At 39.7% G+C, this 20,099-nt stretch overlaps 1 protein-coding gene across 3 annotated transcripts in view; it reads left to right on the forward strand.

The window, feature by feature from the left end:
* Nucleotides 1-1,026: 1,026 nt before the first annotated feature.
* The window catches only part of c9orf72 (C9orf72-SMCR8 complex subunit), a 31,075-nt gene continuing 12,002 nt past the window's right edge, over nt 1,027-20,099 (forward strand). The window contains exons 1-8 of one of the 3 annotated variants that reach the window (XM_061795012.1): nt 1,045-1,230; nt 2,128-2,621; nt 4,502-4,597; nt 6,862-6,926; nt 10,227-10,299; nt 11,113-11,229; nt 17,106-17,341; nt 17,450-17,507. In XM_061795012.1, the coding sequence (XP_061650996.1) occupies nt 2,175-2,621; nt 4,502-4,597; nt 6,862-6,926; nt 10,227-10,299; nt 11,113-11,229; nt 17,106-17,341; nt 17,450-17,507 (1,092 nt within the window). In that variant the 5' untranslated portion in view covers nt 1,045-1,230; nt 2,128-2,174. Of the gene's footprint in view, nt 1,231-2,127; nt 2,622-4,501; nt 4,598-6,861; nt 6,927-10,226; nt 10,300-11,112; nt 11,230-12,247; nt 16,089-17,105; nt 17,342-17,449; nt 17,508-20,099 lie in introns of those variants that run through there. The other 2 variants (XM_061795011.1, XM_061795013.1) reach the window with 2 other exon arrangements.

Below are 20,099 nucleotides of genomic sequence, written 5' to 3' on the forward strand. Positions count from 1 at the left end.
GCGAGGCATGCCAGGAAGTCTGCATCCACTTCTCCCAGTGCTACATTATGTACTGTAAAGTCAATAGCCAACCATGAGTGACTGGGTTATTCATTCTTCCATCCATCCATTTTCTGAGCCGCTTCTCCTCACTAGGGTCGCAGGCGTGCTGGAGCCTATCCCAGCTGTCATCGGGCAGGAGGCGGGGTACACCCTGAACTGGTTGCCAGCCAATCGCAGGGCACATACAAACAAACAACCATTCGCACTCACAGTCACACCTACGAGCAATTTAGAGTCTCCAATTAATGCATGTGTTTGGGATGTGGGAGGAAACCGGAGTGCCCGGAGAAAATTCTTATTTCCGTTAATTATTAAAACGGTAGTGTCGTTTTGCGTCATGGGCTGTACATACAGATTGTCAATGAAAAATTCTTAGAGCTTTTATGGCATCCCAAAGACACATGAAGCTCACTGAAAGATTACGTGCAGCCACCTTACGTGACACAACTGGAACCGTACTGACCGACCATACTGTGCTTTTGGCACTTTATATAGTAAGGGTAAGAGACTTAACTTCATAGGAACTTGTTTTGCAATATAATATTATGATATTAGATATCATATTGTTCATATTGAATGATATTTGGCACAAACAAACAAAAGAGAAATCTCACGTTAGGTAATAACTTTATAATAAATTAAATTAAATTAATAAATTACGTCACGATGACGTTTGGCGAATGCTCCCATATAGGCCTACTGTGTTGCTGAAATGTGTTTTCCTCTCCACTGCTATTTGTTGGCTTTAAACATAGGAATGTGTAATGTGTGTTATTATTATTATAAATTATTTAAATTTGTATATATATAATATATAATATATATATATATATATATATATATATATATATATATATATATATATATATATATATATATATATATATATATATATATACACGAAAGTGTGTTGTGTACGTGATGGGGAGGGGTGGAAGAAAAAAAACGTCCCAAAAAAACAGCAAAACATTCAACGTCCCACGGTCGTTCACTAGAGGGTGCCTCTCTCAAAAACGTCATCTGTACGTAGCAGGAAGTATCTTGACGACAACCAAACTGCAGCTGTCTGAGCTCTTCAGCTATCTATCATATGACAAGTAACGGAAAAAAACGCAATGGAAGTCGTGAAACAGTAAAGCTTACGCTACTACGCTGGAACCGGAGGGTTGTGATTAAGCGACGAAAGGGGTAAGTTATGACAGGGTGTCTATGTTTTCGGCCCAAGTTATCATGTTAGCACGGCTACATTAGCTAGTATTACAAAAGTAAACCAATGATTTTTGTCAGTCTTTATTTATTTATTTATTATTATTATTATTATTTTATTGCGGCATCACGTTCGCGCACATTCCGTAGGTAGTGCTTTCTATTATTCCATCATTAAGTGGAACCGAGCCACTGGAACAGTTTTAAGTACTTTTGTCAAGCAAAATGACAGTGCTGTTACTAAATGCACCAAATAAGCGAAACTGCATAAATACAGGTACATCTCCATTAACTAGAATAGTGTCAAATGCTTAATTTAGTTAGGTAGTTCAATACAGAAAGTCAAACTCTTATTATGGAGACGTACTACACACACTCAGATTAAAATGTTTCATGATTTTTCAAATATACAGGAATATGTATCATTTTGATGATTATAGCTTACAGCAATCAAAAACCCCAAATTCAGCGTCTCTGCAAACTAGAATATTACATAACAAACTGATTTTTAGTGTTGACATTATACAGAAATTGCCCCTCTGAAAAGTGTTTTCCCAGGTGTTTAATGAATCTAAGTTATTTATGAATTAGTACATAAATAAATGGACTTTTCTACCATATTCTAATTTACTTGTACTGTATTTCTGTTAGTAGTGGTATATAATTATTTTATCATTTGTTGAAATTCCTAGACAAAAATGAGCCAAGGAAAGATGTGACTTCTTTAGAACCAGGATATAAGTGCAGAAACCATACCATTTGCACTTTTTTTTTTTTTTTTTTTGTAAATTCTGCATGACTTTGGTTGTAACGTTTAACTAGTTTCAAATGTACAGAGAATTATATGATTTATTTATGTTTGTTTTTTATTTATTTCAGATTTACCGTTATCTGGCCTTTCAGAAGATTGTAATATTCGTACTTCAATGTCTTCTGGGTGTCCACCCCAGTCACCAGCTGTGGCAAAATCTGAAGTAGCAATAGAGGGAGAATGCCCACTGCTGGCTGCCACCTTTGCGTACTGGGACAATATCTTAGGTCCACGTGTCCATCACATTTGGGCACCAAAGGGTGATCATGTGATGTTCCTCAGCGATGGAGATGTGACCTTCCTGGCCAATCACACATTAAATGGAGAGATTCTGCGCAGTGCAGAGTGTGGCGCAGTGGACGTGAAGTTTTTTGTCCTGGCAGAGAAGGGCGTCATCATTGTGTCACTCATCTTCGATGGTGAGCTGAAGGGGGACAAAAACACCTACGCCTTGTCCATTATTCTGCCGCAGACGGAGCTGGCCTTCTACCTGCCTTTGCACACCATCTGTGTGGAGAGGCTAAAGCATGCTATCCGCAAGGGACGCATTTGGCTGCAAAAGGTACCTTTGACACTTCAAATGATCACCAGGCTGTTCACTCATTCCTTTAACAATGCTCTGGTCAGATCATACTCAACTTCTTTAAAATAATATGTACAACTGCTCACTTCATTCGAGATTGCAACAAAATGAACAGATTATTAAAGTCGCAACCTCCCAACTATTGAGGAGTCATTGGTTTGATCTAGGCAGGGGCCAGTTACCCATTTCAAAACTGATGAAATTTTCTATCATACCGTCGCTGTTGTATTTTTTTTTGTTTTGTTTTCCAGAACGCTGTCTTGAAATTATCATTTTTAACCAGCTACGTGTATCAGTGTGTCTTGCATTGGTGAAATAAATGCTGACTCCGATTCCCCCCCCCCCCCCCCCCACACACTTTTACTACATAAATTAGCAAACATCTCCGGTAAAACAGGAAAGTAATTTTACACTAATAGGTATACTCATTTAAAACAGACTGTACGTATTAAAATTTAAATAAGTGTTTTTGACGGAAAGAGTTCGTCTTTGTTATTATTGTTGTGCTATAACACGTCGAACTCAAGGCCCGTGGGCCAAATCCAGCGCGCCGCATCTTTTTATGTGGCCCGCGAAAGCAAATTAGGTGCAACTTCCATGATTCTTGCTAAAAGCTTCACCAAAAATTCAAGCACTTTTTGCCTACCAAACCCCTCTTTACAGCAACTTAAACAATAGCTGAATAAAGTATTATCCTTGAGTTCTGATTTCAAAACTAGTTATCCATCAATTTGTGGTGTCTATGTAATAATATGTGGAAGCAATAAAACATTTATATGCTTTAATGGCCATCTGAGAGAAACTATAACTACAATGTGGGCCACAATAAAAATGAGTTTGACACCTCTGCGCCAACCGGTTTTTGCTCACTTAAGGTACTACAGTAAATTTATTTGGATTTTATTTAGAAAAAAATGTTTTATTTTAACTTAATATGCTAGACATTTACTAATTTAACAAATTCTCTATGTTGTGTAAAAATAAAATAGTTTGAAAATAAGAAAAAATTGAATACAGAAAAAAAAAGAAAAAAAATTGTCATAACCCAAGTTGTTGTTAATTTCCCACACTTTTCAAAACAATACATTTTAGAGATGTAATTAAAATACTGCAATACAAAGAAACCGTGATATTTTTGCTCAAGGTTAGCATTTCGTCAGAATCTGATATTGGCCTCTGCCTTGTTTATTCATGAATTTTCTGCCACTTATCCTGCCCATGGTCGCAGGAAAGATGGAACCCAGCTAACTATGGGTGAGAGGCAGGGTTCACCCACCCCGAAGCAGTTGCCAGTGAATTGCAGGGCACTATTAAGGACTAATTATGTGATATCGAGTGGGCGCATCGTGGAAAGTAAATTTTAATTACTTACTGACTATAATTGTAAGTGTAATCATGTGAAAACAAGTGCAAACATACTCTTCTGTGTTTTTGAGACTGAGTGTATTCTTTACACAGGAACCTTGTCAGGGAGGTAACATAAGACACTGTTATCAGGGTAAATGTTAGCGTATTGACCAATAGATGCACACGGTTTTTGACCCATGCTGGTTCCCTCATGACAGTATAAATCTATCAACTAACAATGCATTGTTAGGATGGTCAGGTTAAATTACACAAAAAATATGAACACATTGGACCCCCATTATTCGCTGGGGAAGAAAGGGACCGCGAATAGTGAAAATCTGTGGAAAATTGATGGTCATCATAATTTCAATGGTGTAGAGGCAAGTGGAAAATTGATGGCCTTATTTCATTTGAGTAAACACTGAACTAGATTCTAAAATAAGGTGTGAAAAATAGAAATTATTATTTGACTGATTTGGTTATTTATGTATGCAATGTTTTGTTTATTTTAGGGCTACAACATCATCGCAGTGCTGAGCTTGGAGATTGTTTCTATTATGGAGCTGCTTGCTTCCATGAAGACACACAGTGTGCCTGAAGACATAGATGTGAGTAACCGTATTCACCTCGTGTAAAAAATAAATAAAGAAGGAATTAATAAAATAAGTCACCAATTTAAAAAAAAATCTAATTTATCAGTAAGATTAACTTCAACTCAATGCACAACATTGTCGTTGATGTGACCTTTGACTTGTTTTGTCAGGAGTTGCCACAGCAAGGCTGCCCGTCTGACACAATCCACCAATTTAAAATAAATTAAATTAAATAAAAAAATGTTTTTGTTTGTTTTGTTTTTATCCGGCCATGGGACCGGCCGCAGCTGGGTTTTGGGACAATTTCCTGGAATCAAACAAGTGCCTTCTGGTTGCAGAACGTACCACAACACTCCAAGTGCAGTTTTGCACAGTTTAATAATGAGTAATCATTATGAACACTTGGTTTCTGTCATCAAAACAAAGCTAACTGATTAACTGAATCTGAAAAGTTATCCATCGTCATTTTCATTCATGCAAATCAGTTGCCTTTTGGGGAAGTTTTCCGTTTTGAACTCAAAATATTTACATTTACGTGAATTGTGAATAGGTGGTTCGCCGTCGCTGTCGTCATAGGCTGTTTCGTACTCCTTGAATGCTGGCAGCAAGATCCATTCCACACATCCACCATCCACACACAGATGTAATTTCCCCCACAGACTCCACCTACAATGTTTTTTTTTTGTTTTGTTTTTTTTAATCACTTTTTGATAAGTCCTAGTATTTACACAAGATAGCAATTTCTTGATAATAACCTGTAAAATAAATACATGGCATGGTGGGCGAGTGGTTAGCACAGCCAATTTACACTTCTAAAATGAGGGGTTTGAATCTGGGTTCCCACCTTCCTGTATGGAGTTTCTATTTTCTCCCTGTGCTCGCATTGGAATTTTCTCCAGATGCTTCGGCTTCCTCCTACATTTCAAAAACTAGCTAATTGGGTAATTGAAGTAAATTGTCCACAGGGGTAAATGTGAGTGTGAATGGTTGTTTGTATATCTGTGCCCTGTGATTGGCTGGTGACCAGCTCAGGGTCTACCCCGCTTCTTGCCCAGAGTCAGCTGGGAAAGGCTCCAGGTTATCCGTCCGTGACCCGAGAGAGGATAAGCAGTACAAAAAATGGACGGGATAAATACATTGTGATAGCACAAAAATGTTATGCACTGTATTTGTGTAACATTCTAGTTCATTTAGTATATTTCCAAGCCATCACCAAATTGTGATCATTACACCATAATTGCACCATTTGAATAGCAGTCATTTAAAATAAATAATTTGGTAATACTTGGAAGGGTAAAGACAAATAAAAACAAAACTCTTTATTATTATTGATTGTTATTGCTTTAAAATAGTCAGATTTTAAAGCAAGGGGTGAATTTTGAAAATCCTTTCGAAATCCTGTTTCACTGCCAGCGTTACATTGAGCAGACTAATCATTTCCCAGGAGTTCTGCCATAGCAGAGGTCTTCATGCATGTTAAGCTTTACTTCCTATAGCTGTCATGTTGTTGTTCTGTAGACCACGAACTAGTAGAGACTGATAACAGCTTCTCTCCTGGTTGCTGGACAACTAATTAATAATCCATCCATCCATCCATTTTCTGAGCCGCTTCTCCTCACGAGGGTCGCGGGCGTGCTGGAGCCTATCCCAGCTATCATCGGGCAGGAGGCGGGGTACACCCTGAATTGGTTGCCAGCCAATCGCAGCTAATTAAAAATAAATTTCACATAATTCTTAACTCTCAACTAACCGATTACTATGCCTGAACATGAAGTCTATAGAGCAGGGGTGTCAAACTCTTTTTTTGTCACGGGCCACATCGTCGTTATGGCTTCCCTCGGAGGGCCGCTACAACTGTGAACCCATATAAATGAAAGATTACCTCCTATACTGTAATTACAGACACTATACACAACACATTGATGAATAGCCAGTTTTAAAATCAGAAACCTATAAAAACATGTTGTTCAACTATTACATTTATTTTCAAAGGGGGATTGGTAACAGAAAAAAATGCTTGGAAATATCTCAATGGTATTACACCAGAACACAATGAGCAATTTTGATTTGCTTTCGCGGGCTACATAAAATGATGTGGCGGGCCGGATCTGGCCCCCGGGCCACCAGTTTGATACTTCCCAAGTTTTTATTGGAATTTTATTTATCCAGGAATATTAACACCCATTGTGATCCTGCACATTTGTCTCACCCTATTATGCCTTTTTCCCCACCTAAACCTCTTGCTTAAGTGTCTCACTTGTTTTCCTATGTGTGACTAGATAAAATACACCGTGCTAAATGATGATGACATTGGGGACAGCTGCCACGAAGATTTCCTCCACAAGTAAGCGCTCCAGTCCCGGCAAATGGTGACAGATGATCAGAAGTGCCAGATTAACACTCATCAGTCCTCCAATGAGTAAAGGGGCTGAAGGTAGCTGAGGTTTCCTCTAGCCAAAGACCAGGCTAAATTGCTTTTGCTCAGAGTTTCAGATGTTTATTGCAGCATCTTGCTGAGATGCAAAATTATGTGTAATCAAAACTAATTTATTTTCAGGTTAAAGGACATTTATAGCTGAAGAGAGTTTAAGAATACAAACAGCTGAGATGATTTAATGTTTAGTCAGTGTAGATCATTTTTGCCCAGTCAGATTATCACGCTAAAAGCCATAAACTACAAAGAGGAGGATATATTACATTTCTTGGCTCGCGAGGCTGATATCAGTTGGCATTAATTCTTTGGGCCTGATTTACTAAGATCCCAAATAGCAAAAGCTAAATTATGTGTTCACTCTAATAGCCTGCACGCGCTCTTGGTGGACATGTTGCATGTGATTTACTAAGATTGCAACCTTTTCCTAAAATTTCAAATAGTGGGTGATAAATTGCGAGTTCACTCACTTTAGCAGATTGCGTGCGCTGTTAGCAGGTGTTAAAGTAGTGTAGACCACCATATTTAAAAAAGGTTTTTGCACTTTAGGTAGCGGAATAGCCCGAAAATATATTTTGGGCTATTTTCGGCCAAAAAATGTCAACTTTTTTTTTCTGAAATAGAAATGGCAGAAACAAAGGATTTTGTGATGACGCAAGAAAAAACCGCAGCTCGAGGGGCCACCAACAACGAGTTGGCATGTTTGTGGGCTTGTCCTGATGGAATTCCTTCTTTGGTGTTGATATTGTTTCCAAATAAGAATCCGGAAGCATTAAACTTGTCTTTTAAGTATTTATGACAACAAAATCAAGAATACAAATTTACAAGGCTATGGTTTACAAGGCTATGATCGGGTGGAAGCATACAGAGCGCAAGACTCTCTTCCCTCTCTCGTGGGATCTGGAAGCCGAGTGGCTCCTCTTTTCAGATAACAGTCAGTTCCCTCAGCGTCTCCTAACCAAACCGGTTCTCGCCTGTTCTCGGCCTGAACATTATCAGTATGTCTGTGGTGCGTGCGTGCCTGTGTGTGTGTGTGTGTGTGTGTGTGTGCATGTCTGTGTTCATTACATAGTGTGGTCAGTTTTAACAAACAAAAGCTAGTGTGTGTGTCCTAGTGTCCTGTAAGCAGCAGCATAGAAATATATCTTGCATTACCAGCTCACTGGGCATAAATTGGAAAACTTGAAATCTTTTGCATGGTCAGATTATACTTGTTTATGAATATATAAATGTTATTTGTTTTACAGTGGTATAATGTTCCATTTCATGTTCAACCTTTGACAGAAAATAAATATTTAAATCAAAAGGTTAAGCGTAATGGGGAATATTTAAGCATAGAAAAAAATAGGGATTTGTTTTATATCGAGATTATACAGTATATCGATATCGACTGATATGAAAAAAAAATCCAATACCAAGTCATAGCCATAAATGCAATTTAACCAACAATTGGCATAATAATTTATTTCGCTATTTCGGTTTTCGGCATAGGTTCCCTCCCCCTTCTTTTCGGTTTCAGCCAAAAATTTTTATTTTGGTGCATCACTAACAAATACTGTATATTACAGAGTTACAGAAAATAAATACATCACTCTGCTAATTTTAGTGAAGACAGCAACTACATAAAAGTCATATTTTGTTTGATTTAATGTAAGGGGTCGGTGCAGAGAAGATGACCCAAGAGCAGACACTGGTTAGAGGCAGATTAATATGAGGACTGTTTATTGCCGGTTTAAGGAATATACCAAGGGGGTTAAATATGGACGGGGTAGCGAGAGGTCCACAGATGCAGGAGTACAGGCGAGGATGAATGTACAGGAACTCTTGAAAAGGAAACAAAGATGGATTAGGTATTGGCAACAAGAGCATAAACGTGAGCTGAATGCGACTGACAAAGTGAATTCGTAAATCGATCTAGCAACGAGGTGGAGTTCAGGATTATTTTAAGAATGCAACTGATGATGATTGCTTGCATCTGGGTCTCTGCTCCAACCCGTCAATCTCCAAACCTGCGCACAGACACACATATGGATGAAAAAGGGGAGGGGCTCAAGGATGTTCGTCAGGCAGAATACCTGACATTTAACGCGCGTGCCCATCCTGCATCACATTGTGTTAAAAACTTGACAGCACACCCAAAAATCTACTCTGGGAGAGGCCAGCACCAGACTATTGTCACAGTACGCTAGAATGCACCAGATGTAAGGATATGCAGAGTTGAAAGAAGTGTTGTCAGACGTGACTGGCTCCATTCATTTTCACCAATCTTTTTCAAAACTGAGAGGTACTTCTTCCGCGCTGATTCATGTGAATGGCTACTACCAGTTTGATACACACTTCTTAAATAACACCTTTGCTCAAATTACCTTGAATTATGTTATTAATAATTCATGATGTGTGAAGACAACGATCATGTTAATATCATCTCACAATTATCAACAATGATTTAAAAGATAAGAAGCAGATTAATATTAATATACAACACTTTATTTCTATAAAACCCTGCAAGTCTTAACTTTTTTTAAATGATCACTTCTACAACATTCCTAGGAAATTACAATGTCCCATCACTCGTGAGCTATCTTTAGAATCGGCCCGTAGGGGACTAATGTTGGCACAAGGTTGGTGACCCCTGCGGCTTAGATCATTCAGTAGCCCAAAGTTCCATCGCTGAATAGGCTGTATGTTGTCATAATTTTTGTTTCTGGCATCAGAAACACAGATCCATTCTCCCGGTCGCCTCTAACTTTGCCTGTAGCTCCTCGTCAAGGTTATGCACAGCAGTGCCGTTTGCACCTGCCTTTCAGATGCTTTATTTAAATATGCAAAAACAGCCATCGCAATTTGTCTCAGGTTTGATGAAATACATTGCATGTGCTAAATAATCAGTTTGCATTTACTCCTCCCAGAATGCGCAAAATTTATTGCACAGAAATTTTGTGCGTTTGGCAGGCGTATTCCTGGATGCGGCCAGTTTGTTGATCAGCTTCATCTGTTTGCATGAGCAATAACCATATTATACCCATTTTTGTATGTGCAGACCTTTAGTATATCAGGCCCATAGCCTGTTACCTACTCATTTGCCTTCTCTATTAATGTTCTTAAGACACAGCTCAATGGTATCAAACACAAATTCGAAAAGATAACCACGGGTGAATTGATTCTAATGGCGCTGATTGTCTGCAATTTGCACACCTTGTTTCTGTGATTCAGGGCCATCAGCTCTCATCTCCAGACTTGTGGTTGTTCAATAGTGGTTGGAAGCAACCCAGAGAAAGTAAACAAGGTAAATTCACCAGAAGAGTGGCTACACACAGACAGTCGTGTGTATGTTTTGCTACATAGTTAATCAAAAAGTCTACACACCCCTATTAAAATGGCAAGCATGTAAAAACCTTGATGTGACCTATAATCTGTACAACTCAATTAAAAAACAAACTCAAATCTTTTAAGGAGGAAAAAAAAAAGTACAATAACCTGGTTGCAAAAATACGCACTCTCAAACTAGTACTTTGTCACAGCACCTTTTGGCTTTCATTAGATCAGAATCCGAATCAGAATCATCTTTATTTGACTCAATCTTTTTGGGTAAGAGTCGATCAGTGTGCCTTGTGTGCTCTGTGTTTGATCTATCTTCTGCCGGCTCAAAAAACATGTTACGACATGTTGGATTAAAGTTGGAGTTAGAGTTGTACAGGTTGAAGGTCATATTAATAGCGGAAAATCGTCATGGTCACATATTTTTATATAATATAAACCTGGCATTGTTGTAGACTTTTTTTTAAAGATCCATTTTATTTAAGTGTGTTGTGCCTTACATGCAGTTCCATGTATTTTAATAAGAACAGTACTACAAAAAAAACATCTGCAGTATTTTTATTTGATTTTGTGGAGGGCAGACCTGAACCCCGTAGTACTATATTTGCTGAATGTGTTTATGGTGTACAGAAATTGACAACCTTTAGTTCACCTATCAAGTCAAAGCATTTCTGATTTTTGGACTATTTTGTATTCATAGTGGAAATAAGCAATATTTTGTCTATGATGGTTTCAAGTCTTAGCTTTTTGGTTTATTATTTCTGAAACTATATTTTGGCAGATCGTGCGAACACTTTGCCTCTTTCTCACTGCTGCTGAGAAGAAATGTTCACGCCTTTGCAAGGCAGACTCATCCTTCAAATATGATACAGGCCTTTTTGTTCAGGGTCTGCTAAAGGTAAGCAACTTCCAAAACTTGTACCTGATTAGACTTCTGTGGCCTGTTACTTATGTTTGAGGTCAGTGCCAACTCTGTGTTGGCCACACCATTGTTGGTGTATTCCTTAATTAAGGTCCCTGTTGTTTCTGTCTTATTATTTTAGTCACCACAAACAAGGCCATTTTGAGGCCCAAAATATGCACAAAAATTCTGAAGTTTTGCATGTACATCGGGCCTGGTGAAAAATTTTATAATTTCACGTTTTTTGGCGCGATTACCAAAAAATGGCTCGACATCGCCCCCTAGAACCATTCCTAACTACATCAAAGGACAACTTGGTAATACATTTGACCTACGGCTCCGAAAACTATAAAGCAGACCCAGACGCACAAAAAAAGTCAGTACAAGCTATATCATAAACCAACAGGAAGTGACCTATGACCTTTTGAAGGAAAAAAGTGTGAAGTTTTCGCATTTTTGCAGGGTTAATACTTTTGCAAACTCATCCCACAGCTTTCATCCGATGAGCATCAAACTTTTCTGATGTCGCCACAAAACAAGACATGCTAACAGTGAATCAAAGCCCTAGTGCGCTACGTTATACCCAGGCCTACGAAAATTCAAACACTGGTGGAGCACCCTGACATGAACAATAACTTAATGACAACCCATATTCCAAACCCAACAGGAAGTGACCTATTACCTTCACAATGCACACTCCATCGTGCAGGTTTCACCCAATTGCCTTCAAAATTGGTCAGTACCATCTCAACACCTGGGACATTAAAAGTTGTCAAAGGCATTTTTTTTTTCAACCTGCCAGCTCCCTAAACTAAACTGCCAGTACCCCAACAGGGGCTGGGCTGCAAGGTCTCACTTATAGCTGCTCGCAGCTCTAGTTTATTGTTTTTTTTGACGATCACATTGCATATAGTTGTCCGATTTAAAATACTATGTACATGGTAAATGGACTGCAAACTGGACCAGCTGGGGCTCAACACTTCGATGTGCAACTGGCTGCTTGACTTTCTGACAGGGAGACCGCAGGCAGTACGGTTTGGCAGCAAACACATCCAGCACCATCACTCTGAACACGGTGGCCCCTCAAGGTTGTGTGTTGAGCCACCTCTTCTTCACACCGCTGACCTATGACTGCACACCGGCATACAGTCCCAACCTCTTCATCAAGTTTCCAGACGACACAACTGTGGTGGGTTTCATCAGCAACGGGGACAAGACAAACTGCAGGAGTGAGGTGAGCCGCCTGGCCGGGTGGTGCACGGACAACAATCTCCCCCTAAATGTGGAGAAAACCAAGGAGATTGTTGTGGACTTCAGGAGAGCACACTCCCAGCATGATCCCCTGAGCATTTATGGTGTTGCAGTGGAGAGAGTGCGCAGCACCAAGTTCCTGGGAGTGCACATCACCGAGGACCTCATCTGGACCAGCAACACCTCATCACTGGCCAAAAAAGCTAACCAGTGTGTCTACGTCCTGCGCAAGCTGAGAAGGGTCAGAGCCTCTACCCTCATCATGTGCTCGTTTTACAGAGGGACCATAAAGAGCATCTTGACCAATTGCATCACTGTGTGGTACGGAGCCGGCACCATATCCTGCCACAAGAATCCATGGGGTAGTGAGGGCAGCTGAGAAGATCAGTGGAACCTCTCTTCCCTCCCTGCAGGACATTTACATCACCCGCCTCACCCACAAAGCCCTCCGCATAGCGGGGGATGCTACCTATCCGTCACACAGCCTCTTTAGTCTGTTGCCATCAGGGAGTAGACTGCAGAATCTGCAGGCCAGGACGAGTTGACTCAGACAGCTTTGTTCATCAGGCTGTCAGGAATCTGGACTCTCTGCCCGTTTTGCCCCCTCGACCTCTTCTGTCCTCTGCCCACCTGAACTCCGAACTCTGACGCCCCACGCACATGCACACACACTCACTCACTCACTCACTCACACACACACACACATACACTAGACTCAGGATCGCACCAGCCACTTTAGCAGCATTGGGGTTTTGTCATCTAATTTATATAGCGTAATTTATCGTGTATAATGCGCATTTTTTCCCCCCAAAAATTATCAAGTCAATAGTGTGCATTATACATAGGTATAGGGGAAAATAGAAAAAACTTTCACATTTTATAAATGTATACCGCCATCTAGAGGTTATGAAAATGCTGTACACTTTCATTCCAATATGCCACCGCCACCTAGAGGTTAGGAAAAAGGTGTAGCCTACACTTTCATTGCAATATAACAGGGGTACGTATGACTGCATATACAGTATGTACAGTTGTGCTTATAAGTTTACATACCGTGGTAGAATTTGTGAAATATTGTTTTTTTTAATACGACTGATGACGGAACAACAACCATCATTCATTTCTTTATCGTTATGTTTTGTTTGATGATCATGCTTTTCCGAAATGCTTGACAGTTTACAACCCCCATTCCAATGAAGTTGGGACGTTGTGTTAAACATAAATAAAAACAGAATACAATGATTTGCAAATCATGTTTGACCTATATTTATTTGAATACACTACAAAGACAAGATATTTAATGTTGAAACTGATCAACTTTATTGTTTTTGGCAAATAATCATTAACTGAGAATTTTATGGCTGCGACACGTTCCAAAAAAGCTGGGACAAGGTCATGTTTACCACTGTCTTACGTCACCTTTTCTTTTAACAACATTCAATAAACGTTTGGGAACTGAGGATACTAATTGTTGAAGCTTTGTAGGTGGAATTCTTTCCCATTCTTGCTTGATCTACAGCTTCAGCTGTTCAACAGTCCGGGGTCTCCGTTGTCGTATTTTACGCTTCATAATACGCCACACATTTTCACTGGGAGACAGGTCTGGACTGCAGGCAGTCTAGTACCCGCACTCTTTTACTACGAAGCCACGCTGTTGTAACACGTGCAGAATGTGGTTTGGCATTGTGTTGCTGAAATAAGCAGGGGCGTCCATGAAAAAGACATTGCTTGGATGGTAGCATATGTTTCTCCAAAACCTGTATGTACCTTTCAGCATTAATGGTGCCTACACAGATGTGTACGTTACCCATGCCATTGGCACTAACACAGCCCCATACCATCACAGATGCTGGCTTTTGAACTTTGCATCCATAACAGTCCGAATGGTTCTTTTCCTCTTCCCCCGGAGGACACAATGTCCACAATTTCCAGAAACAACTTGAAATGTGGACTCGTTGGACCACAGAACACTTTTCCACTTTTCATCAGTCCATGTTAGATAAAGAAGCCGGCGGCGTTTCTGGGTGTTGTTGAAACATGTCTTTTGCTTTGCATAGTAGAGTTTCAAGTTGCACTTATGGATGTAGCACCGAACTGTATTTACTGACATTGGTTTTCTGAAGTGTCCCTAAGTCCATGTGGTGATATCCTTTACACATTGATGTCGGTTTTTGATGCAGTGCCGCCTGAGGGATCGAAGGTCACAGGCATTCAATGTTGGTTTTCGGCCTAGCCGCTTACATGCAGTGATTTCTCCAGATTCTCTGAACCTTTTGATCATATTATGGACCGTAGATTATGAAATCCCTAAATTCCTTTCAATTGTATGTTGAGGGACATTGTCCTTAAACTGTTCGACTATTTTCTCACTCACTTGTTCACAAAGAGGTGAAACTCTTTGCTTGTGAATGACTGAGCAATTCAGGGAAGCTCCTTTTATACCCAATCATGGCACCCACCTGTTCCCAATTAGCCTGTTCACCTGTTGGATATTCCAAATAGGTGTTTGATGAGCATTCCTCAACTTTCTCAGTCTTTTTTGCCACCTGTCCCAGCTTTTTTGGAACGTGTTGTAACCATAAAATTCTAAGTTAATGATTATTTGCTAAAAACAATCACGTTCATCAGTTTGAACATTAAATATCTTATATATATATATCTATAGTGTATTCAATTAAATATAGGTCGAACATGATTTGCAAATCATTGTAATCTGTTTTTTATTTATGTCTAACACAATGTCCCAGCTTCATTGGAATTGGGGTTGTAATTTGTATCCATTAAAATAAAATTAAATGTTTCGCCTTGCCCTACATATTTTCATCAAAGAATTGAACACATCTTTCAAATTCTGCCTGGGTACAGAATGAGCACACCTGTGTGTTTTCTCATTTACTAAATAAAAGTAAGGCTGTGAATTTCAAAATAAGAGCACGTAAATAAAAAGAAAGTATTACCTGTTCAAATAAAGTGCTTAACATCCGAATAATCATTTAAAAAAACTAACAAAATACAGATAATACTTCATGTTTTGATCATATGAATAGAAGCAAAATCATGCACTGTAAAATTGCATTATTATTCATGGATGCGCATTATACACGCCTTATTTGCCTTGGTTCTCTGACCTTGACTATGTTGCACAGGTCACCTGATCTTCGATAGTTGCACATTCAATTAATACTTTCATTCTACAATTATTACTTCCGAATAAATATTTGAAAAAACTAACAAAATACAGATAATACTTCGTTTTGATCATATGGATAGAAGCAAAATCATGCATTGTAAAATTGATGTTTGATAGTTGCACATTCAATTAATACTTTTTATACTGTATAGACCATAGTTTTATTGAGCTTTTTATATTGTTATTATTTGTACTGTATTTTGTAGCACTACGGGTCTTTGAGTACCGTTTTAATCCTCTGTATGTGTTACACATATTGAAGAATTGACAATAACACCTTGTACCTTCTATATAGTGGTTTATCTACACCATCACAGTGCCCAGAGCGCTTTATCCATCCATCCATTTTCTGAGCCGCTTCTCCTCACTAGGGTCGCGGGTGTGCTGGAGCCTATCCAAGCTATCATCGGGCAGGAGGCGCGGTACACCCTGAACTCGTTGCCAGCCAATCGCAGGGCACATACATACAAACAAACAACCATTCGCACTCACATTCACACCTATGGGCAATTTAGAGTCTCCAATTAATGCATGTTTTTGGGATGTGGGAGGAAACCGGAGTGCCCCGAGAAAACCCACACAGGCACGGGGAGAAAATGCAAACTCCACACAGGCGGGGCCGGGGATGAACCCCGGTCCTCAGAACTGTGAGGCTGACGCTCTAACCAGTCGTCCACAGCGCTTTACAAAGCCTCATATTCACCCATTCACACACCCATGGGCAGCCATGCAAGGCACTGCCCACTGGGCGAAACTTAGGGCTCACTGTCATACCCAAGGCGGCACAGTCATGTACGTTTTCCCCGGCGGGGCTGATAACAGCAAAAAACAATTTTAATCTTATTTTGCAGACATATTTTTGCCCCCTGTTTTACTGTTTATTTTGGTTTTGTTTACGCGAGACCCAATCAATTCTTTGAAATATTTGTTTAATCTGTTGGTATTATTCTGGCGGAACGACACAATTGGTTATCACATTTGCCTCACAGTTCTGAGGATCCGGGTTCAAATCCGGCGTTTGGAGTTTGCATGTTCTCCCCGTGCCTGCATGGGTTTTCTCCGGGTACTCCGGTTTCCTCCCACATCCCAGTAACATGCATGGTAGGTTGATTGAAGACTCTAAATTGCCTGTAGGTGCGAATGTGAGCGCGAATGGTTCTCTGTTTATGTGCCCTGCAATTGGCTGGTGACCAGTTCAGGGTGTATCCCGCATCTCGCCCGAAGATAGCTGGGATAGGCTCCAGCACGCCCGCGACCCTAGTAGTGAAGATAAGCGATATGGAAAATGGATGGATGTATGGTATTATTCTGATTAAACTGTAATGTGTTCAACTGTTCATTTACTTTTTTTTTTTTGACTTACGAGTTTAAGTAAAATAACGTTGGCAAATCAGTGTGGGTGTGTCGCCAGTCATTCCTTTCCTTTTTCCAGGACTCCACTGGTAGCTTTGTACTGCCCTTCCGCCAGGTTCTCTACTCGCCTTATCCGACCACACACATCGACGTCGACATCAACACAGTCAAGCAAATGCCGCCGTGTCACGAGCATACTTACAACCAACGTGGCTATATGCGGTCTGAGCTTAATACACTTTGGAAGACTGACACCGAAGAGGACATACCTCCTGACACTGTCATCCCAACCGATGACACTTTTACACCTGACCTGTAAGTTCGTCATTTATCTGCGTCTTTAATCTGATTTATGCTATAGTGTTTGAGAAACATTTGTCTGTCATGACAAAACAGCAATACAGTATACCTCTTTGTTCATAGGAATATATTTCAAGATGTTATGCATAAAGATACTTTGGTGAAGTCATTTATAGATGAGGTAAGTTTCTTTTAAGCTTTTGATCTTAATATTAGGTTCACCCATCCATTTTCTGAACTGCTTAATAAACCTGTTCTGTTCATACAGTGGTGGGGTATACACTGGCCTGATGTTGCTCATCTCACAACTGAACTTTTGTTTATAAAACAAGAGTGCTAAACAAACAACTGCAGTTTTCTGACAGCTGTTAGTTCGTCCCTTAGTGACTAATACACGCAGTGAAATCTCGATTTAACGGACTAATAGGGGGGCGGGGTTGTCTGTTAAAGCCGTTTGTCCGTTAATTTGAAGCACCATTTTCGTGGCCTAAAAGCACCCAGTACGGTACAAAATGATTGTAAATAAATGTAAAAAAATAAAAAAGCTTGAAAATGTTAACGGATGTTAATGTTAATGTAAACTTACCTTTAAACATTGTTGTCATGGTCTAATACTGCTGTGAAAGTGTCGTCGTTCAGCCATCAGTTTGTAACCTCAAGCTGAAGCCCACTTGGATTGTGCAGCAGGACAAAGATCCAAAACACACCAGCAAGTCAACTTCTGAATGGCTTAAAAAAAACAAAAAAAACAAGGTCCAGACTTGAATCGGATTGAAATGCAGTGGCATCCCCTTAAAAAGGTCGTTCAAGCTCAAAAACCGTCCATTTTTGCTGAATTCAAACAATTCTGCACGGAAGAGTGGGTCAAAATATCTCAACAGAGATGTGAGAGACTAATGACCAGTTATAGAAAACGCTTGATTTCAGTTGTTGCTGCTGAGGATGGCCCTACCAGTTATTAGGTTTAGGGGGCCATTACCTTTTCACACAGGGCCAGGTAACTTTTAATAGATTATTTTCCTTAATAAATGAAATCTCCATTTAAAAACAGCATTTTAAGTTCACTTGGGTTATATTTGTCTGATATTTACATTTGTTTGATGATCTTAAACATTAAAGTGGGGAAACTGCAAAAATATAAGAATTTGAGAATGGAGCCAATACTTTTTCGCAGCACTTTATCTGTGACAACCAGCAGCTTTTCCCGGAAGCCAGAACTACCAGTCTGCCTATTGATTGCACCAGTAAACAACAGCGGCCAATTCTGGAACTAACAGACTTTGTCTGCTACAAGGGAATGTTTTTAGTTTCAACCAGACACTGACATTCGGTCAGTTTAATCTTAAGTCCGTTGGTTCTGGGTCCGTTAAATCAAGGTTCCACTATACACAAGGAATGGTTCAAATCTCGTGTCCCATGTCACATGTCTTGCTTCTCTTATATTCATCGTCGGCTCTCATCCCTCTCCATAATCTCCTCTGAGATGCATTCCTCGGCTCCATGTCGGTGCGAAGCTGCTTGCGATTGTAGCATGGTAGACAAACGATATTCTAAGCTAAAAACACAGTATATAAATCATATCAATGCTAAAACGCTGTCGTAGTGCAAACAGTTTTATCACGATGCAAAAAGACAGGTTGGAAAGTTTAAATAAAGGAGAAAGTTAATGGCGCTTTTGTAAACGGCCTATGGATTCACAACAACAGCAAGCGCTGATATTCTTTGCTAAATATCACAACTGAACACTGTAAATAGTTCAAAACAGTTCAGCACTAAGCAAAACAAGCAAAAGATAAAAAAGAGGAGGAAGTACAAATATAAGGAGGAAGCGGCGCTCTTGTCACAGGCTGCCGTCTCAGAGGCGCCTCTTTGAACCAAACACCATGTCATCATGAAGGCAATTTAGTCTTCAATTAACTTACTGTATATATGTTTTTAGACTATGGAAAGAAAGACTTGACAGAGAAGAGCCCACACAAGCTGAGAGAGTGTATTTTTTTTCATTCCTAAGTATATCTTCTCATGATGTAAATCTAAATGTAGGTAAGCGACATTGTAAATACAGAAATACTAAGCTATACAATGGACCATGGTGCACGGCAACACGTTAAGCATTTCCAGTGGAAATGTCAGCTGGCATAACAGTTTCCGCTGTCAATATTTTACAAGGTAATGGGACGCCATCTGAAAAATAATAAATGTGTGACATTAGGTTCGAGGTCAATATGGCATCACTAATTTTTACTTTTCGAAGACGAGATAATGTAGCTCCTCCAGCCAACACAATGGGATGCCGCTGTGTTCAGTTTCAACTCGGCTTTGAGTTTAACACGTTTTCCTATGTTGTCACAACGCGTTTAAATGTCGACCGGAGGTTAACGTGCCACCTTAATACAAACGCAAAAGTGCTGCATGCATATAGTACATTCAGTTCACCTTTTCACTGTGTGCCTTGAAAAAGTAAACCACAGTTTTGGCTGGTACGTAAACAGGATGCTAATTTGTGGGTTGACTATGTTAATAATACGATCATACCAGTGTGACACAGTGTAAGCTGCATCTCTTTCCTCTTCCAAACAGTTATGCTTTTCATTTTCATATAAAACAAGTTACTTCCATAGCCATAAAATGAGAGAGAGCGCACAACAATTCAAACCATCCAACACATGCAAGACCTATTTTGTGTTTCAATAGGAATCTGATTTTATAACACTGCATTCAAGTGGAAAGGATCCATCTGTAGACATATTTGAGAGGGTGTTCTTTGTATGAG

Source organism: Phyllopteryx taeniolatus, chromosome 13 (assembly GCF_024500385.1).
Source record: "Phyllopteryx taeniolatus isolate TA_2022b chromosome 13, UOR_Ptae_1.2, whole genome shotgun sequence".
Classification (NCBI taxonomy): Eukaryota; Metazoa; Chordata; class Actinopteri; order Syngnathiformes; family Syngnathidae; genus Phyllopteryx; species Phyllopteryx taeniolatus.